This window comes from Blastocystis hominis (assembly GCF_000151665.1).
Source record: "Blastocystis hominis, Singapore isolate B (sub-type 7) whole genome shotgun sequence assembly, scaffold_18".
Lineage (NCBI taxonomy): Eukaryota > Bigyra > Opalinata > Blastocystidae > Blastocystis > Blastocystis hominis.
In genome coordinates this window covers 39784-45401 of record NW_013171825.1, presented here as the reverse complement: position 1 = coordinate 45401, position 5618 = coordinate 39784, and the positions used below count along the sequence as shown (strand labels likewise).

At 30.1% G+C, this 5618-nt stretch overlaps 1 protein-coding gene across 1 annotated transcript; it reads right to left on the bottom strand.

Moving 5' to 3' along the window:
- Window positions 1-2408: 2408 nt before the first annotated feature.
- Window positions 2409-3388, bottom strand: GSBLH_T00006414001 (uncharacterized protein; the record flags this gene model as incomplete). Its single annotated transcript, XM_013040774.1, is given in 3 exon segments — window positions 2409-2440; window positions 2457-3236; window positions 3286-3388. 3 exon segments carry the CDS (start codon window positions 3386-3388, stop codon window positions 2409-2411), a joined length of 915 nt encoding a protein of 304 aa, XP_012896228.1.
- Window positions 3389-5618: the final 2230 nt, after the last annotated feature.

Below are 5618 nucleotides of genomic sequence, written 5' to 3'. Positions count from 1 at the left end.
GGTTCCCCCGATCTGAGGAACGCATCCCCGTTAGGCTTGCCGAGGGTAAAATAACAAATTCGATAGTATAGAGACTTGACCATTTCTAGATTGTTATTCCCGATTATTATTTTACATATATATTTTAAAATTGATAGTAATAAGGAAAATGAATGCAAAAGTAATATACAAAAGTACTGTTGAAGGAAACTTCATTGCCATATTCAAGAATCATACAAAAGTAAAAATGAATATAACGTGTTATTTGTTAAATGTATAACAAGATTAATAATAACAATAAATGCATAACTAATATCAAATATAATACTATCGAGTTTTTGAAACTAGTCCAGCTGAATTAGTGAAAATGATAATGTTACAGGTTGCTAAAAAATATTTTTCACATATCCATTTTACAAATGACTTATATATTATTTGTCAAGATTATAGTATAGTGATTGGAAATAGAAGTGAGTAACTGAAGAGAATAGACTTAATACATTTTACTATCTATAAACGATGTGAATTGTATGGCATTAGTGAATGATAACAATAACCCGAGAGAATATTTGTTCTGAATTATGCGTCATGTATATATCGATAGATAGACAAAGAATAAACTATTAAGGACTATATATGGAATAGCTATCCACATTTTTTTATTATTCACTACATGTGTATTCTTTCGTTTTATAGTTGTTATGATAATAGAGGTTGTTTAGAATTGATAATTCTATATGTGTCATAAAAAATGCAATTAGTTAGTTAGTTCACAGAGTGCCCATATTTTAGTCAGAACATCTGATCATCAGGAATCACTAAAGTCTTTTTCAAGTTATTACAGAATCGGAAAATATCGATGCTAACTGAATTTTAATTTGCTTATGCATTGTAGTAATTATGGCTAGTAGGAATTCATTTTCGCTTCTGTCAAGTTATTATAAAATCGTTTTTAAATTCAATAATGAATATGAATAATCAAATAATATTACAACCGGCAAATAATAAAAACAATATATGCAATACTGGAAAAGTTTGGAAATCACTGTGTTTTAGATGGAATGAACTCTACAGTTAGTATGTTCATACTACAGCTGTCTGTTCCTGCAATCATGCTGTATTTTTGGATTTTTGTTTTGTTTTTTCGTTGATAGTATTATTATTTAGATGCACTATGATTGCCATTTTACATGTAGTAGATCATAGATAGCTTCTCATAAATTATTTTCGTTAGTTAGTGAAGAATCATTCTATCGAACCAAAATAAGAATCCTTGATACAATGGCTTCTCCAATTACTAACTAATATATAATCACACTATTTAGTAACGATCATTCGATATGTCAACTCCTTAATATGTTAACCGCAAAAATGATGAAAATAACTATCGATTACCATCATAAGGAGTTCGATTTTTTGTTTTTCATTATTTGACGTGTATTGATTACATAACAGATACTAGTGTGCTCGATCCTATTTTAATACATATATAATTACAATCGTATTTTTAGAAGGAAGATGAATGCGAATAATACTATGCATATTACGAAGTCAGGCATTTCGTCGTATTTACTTGTTGTGATTCAACAGCTAATTTCGTAAATAAGCATGTAATGGTTTTCTATAATTATTCTGTTAATAATGAAATGTATAAAAGATGCTATATATCTAATAAAGGATTATGTTATCAGCACTTCTTTGAAATATATTATGTGCTAACTTGGTTCTAGAATCAATATGTAACATGTATGGCATTTGCCTAATTATCGAACATACATAGTACACAGAAATGCAGAATGAATATTCAGCTGATAATTGTCTTGTAGCATTGTTCATTACACTTAACACAAAATCATATGTATGTTTCCGCCACAAATTTCTCAAATCAGAGCAGAGACAATAGATTACAACTTCTATCCATTTCAAAAAAATAATGAGCTATCTATTTTTTCTTTCAAAAGAGAAAATGGAAATGAAAAGTGCCATATAAAGCAGGCGTTATTACATTTATATATATATATCTATTGTAAATAGAAGCATTGCTACCAATTAAACAGGAATCACTATATATTGCACTATTACAAAGCATAGAGAAAATAGCTTTACTTTACCTTACACTCCAACTATGAATATCATTCCCGTTTTCATTTTCCATATAACACGCAAATATTATGATCTACGTACTACTCTTCAGGATTCCATTCATCATCAGAATGCCTTGATGAGTATTTTGTTTTCACCCAAAAATATCTCACTTTCTCTTTGGAAATAAAATCGCTTTTCACATTTATCTGGAAAATATTCTGTAAGGTTTTTAGGTTATTACCCAACAGTAAATTACACTTTTCAAAATCGTTTCCACTCTCTAATCGCAATCCTGGTATTGCCAAAAAAATCTGCCTTCACAGACCGTTCTGTTTTCAAATTGTTCAATAAAGCAGACAATACTGCTTGATCTTGTCTATGATTCTTCATACTGGATCCGCGAGGTGACATACATTTTTGGGTAAAAGCACACTGATAATAGGGAATCATTACCTTATTCAATACAGTTTTGTTAGACCAATCGATGATCAGATGACCTCCAGATGCATTTGGATCCCTGGGGTTAAAACGATCGATCAAATGATTTCGTACTAAGAAATCTGATGTAGCATTATAAGTCCATTTCTGTTGATTACCTGAAGATAATAAACTGTAAATTCCATCCATCCGAACATTTGTCAATTCACGATTTATTCCCTCGCGAATCAAGCTTCCTCCATCTAGCCAAAATACTATGCCTTTCCAGGCAAAATAGGCATCTCCTAATGGAATTACCTTCCATGCATATCCGCCTCGTTGTTGTTTGTTTCCTGCAAGCTTTATCCATGCTGGAAATGAGTTGAATTTGAATTTACGATATGCAATGAATCCAGTCGAGTTCATTTTCTTTTGGATTTGATGAATAGTATTGAAATGAGTAAACAAAATGTTTCTGAATCTTGTAGATAATCCCAAATCGATATACATATAAGAAGCATACGGATCTGCTACTACCATAGAGAAGAGACAATTGAACGATCCCAAAGCATGGTTGTCAGATGCTCCAGTCATCATTAACACTTCTGATGTTTGCTTCTCAAACTTGGGTATATCACCTGTTAGAACGAATGGAACTGATTCTATCTTCACTCCATAATTATCATATCGATTGGAGATATCCGAAACCAGCTTATTGAATGGAACTGGATAATGTATATTGGCATAATCATACTCTAAGAATAATGAAAAGTAGACTATATTTACGATTCTTAGGATATTTACCGAAGTCCTTTAGTTGAATAGGGGTCAGTAGATCATTTCCATGTGTGGGAATACTTGTTTTTACAATAGACAGTTGATTTGAGGTTTGATTGGAATCATTCATACGAGATTCAATTGTTACTGTTACTATGTATGATTTATTGAACTTTGAAATATGCCTAAAATGCACTTGGACGCCATATTGTAATAGAGACAACTGATTCAGATAGTATGACAAAACAAAGGATATAACCACTCTCCTGGTGTAGAAGTGCGACTATTCCAAACTTTTTTGGTGANNAATGACTAAAAACAAAATGTGTCATATTTCCATAAGAAAGTTTAAGATTAATAATTCCACAGTGCAATAAATCGACTAATATGAAGAAAGGAATTTGAGAGAAAAAAGAAAAGTCTTCGATTTGTTTTATTCATCACATGTTTTCGTGTATTGTATAGTATATAATCATTTTATAAAGTAGTGGTTTGTGTTTACCTATAAATAGCTTTCTATTACAGCACTAACTCACTAATATTTCTTAATTTTAGATTATTAGTGAATTAGACAAAATATATGCATTACGAATTGTGCCAACAAATAAGTATAAAAAAGATTGCATTTATTCTCTATTAAAGTTCAAATTCTATAAAAAAATATTATAAGGCAGTATTACTTATTTCTTTGTATTCCATAGTAATGTGTATGATACAACATATACTCTTCTTATTGAATATACAAATAGTATTACATTATTTCTGTCCTTTCCTAATAATTTCAATATTAGTGATTTGCAAATAACGTTTTTTTGCAATTGTATTAGGTGTGCTAGTATGTGGCACTATTATTCTGTAAACTGCAGTTAATACATTTGATAATTCAAAAATAAAATTTACATAAACTACTCATCACTAAATTCCTTGAGAGAATATGTCCTTAATCAAAGATATATAAGCTAGACGACTTTAGTTAACATGCTCTTCATTGTTTATATGCCTTATTATACATAATAGTCGTATTACTATATAGTTAAAATAATGAAGGAAAATAGCTTTCAGTTGTTAGATAACAATCAAACACAAATAATTATAAATACTATTGTCATACTACCAGATTACTGGGCAGCTATCAATTGTTATAAAAACTACAAACAGTTATAACAGGAAATTTACTAAATACGGATACATCATTATAGTAATTCAATAAATTAATAATTGAGTGTCTTATGGCGTACTCCTCACACTACCGTAGATCATTCAATTCATAGTTTGTGAAACATATGAGGATATTCTGATTCACTTTCAAATGCAAAAGAAAAATTCTATTTCTTATTTCATTCTATATTTGTGGTTTATTGTTGTATTGTAACAAAATATATAGTTCTTTCATATGAGAAAATGAAACTACTGCATTATGAGGATGATAGATGAAAATAAATGACATAGCAATTCCTGAAATCTCTATTCTTACCTTCAAGCTATGAATGCAATATAGCCACAATTCTTCTCATGTCTTCAGTATATTTTGTCAATGTGTGAGTTATTTCTGTGGACTGGTTGTATCTGATATTCTTTTTAAAATGTGCTACTCGCAATAAATGAATTGGCACATTGTTTCCAAACCTGCAGTTGTGACAATCATGCACATAAAAATAACCTTCTGCTCTTGTATCAATGACTTGTTTTCGCCTTCCTGATTTTGAATTATCCATGCGTATAATATAATCATCAAACAGTGTACCATTTCTCAGTGAGTTTTCCCTAGTGGCATTTCCCAGATACAAAAAGGATTGTGTCTACATAATAAACGAAATTAATCATTACAGCTAAGGATCTTTTATTTGGGTTTAGTTCATAAACCATACGAATGGCTGTATACAAATCATAGGGGTATTGCTCACTATAAAAGTATTCATCCACATCCTGCGAAATGATGTATTCGAAATAGTTACGATGCCTGTAATAACAACTATTTATATGGCTACCTTGAATCGATCGCTGATATGCTCCATATTTCATTGTTAATGGCCAAGGATATTCATAAAGAATGACATATCCACTTTCAATCTCTTTTTTTAATGCATTTTTGAAAATATCACAATTTACTGTACAATACAAAATGACATTATCGACTTTTTGTAGTATATAGTATGCTAAGAATGATTTGATCTCATTAATTGTATTGTAATTTGAAATATAGGCACAAATAGCAAGCTTTCTCTTTGGTTGGTAAATAAGAGCTTTGTAGGGTAGATTATCATAATTTATATTTATGGAATTATCATATAATGATATGGTTCCAGATACTGGTAATTGTGGCACTTGATACTTAAGAACTCTTAAATGGATTTCTTTGA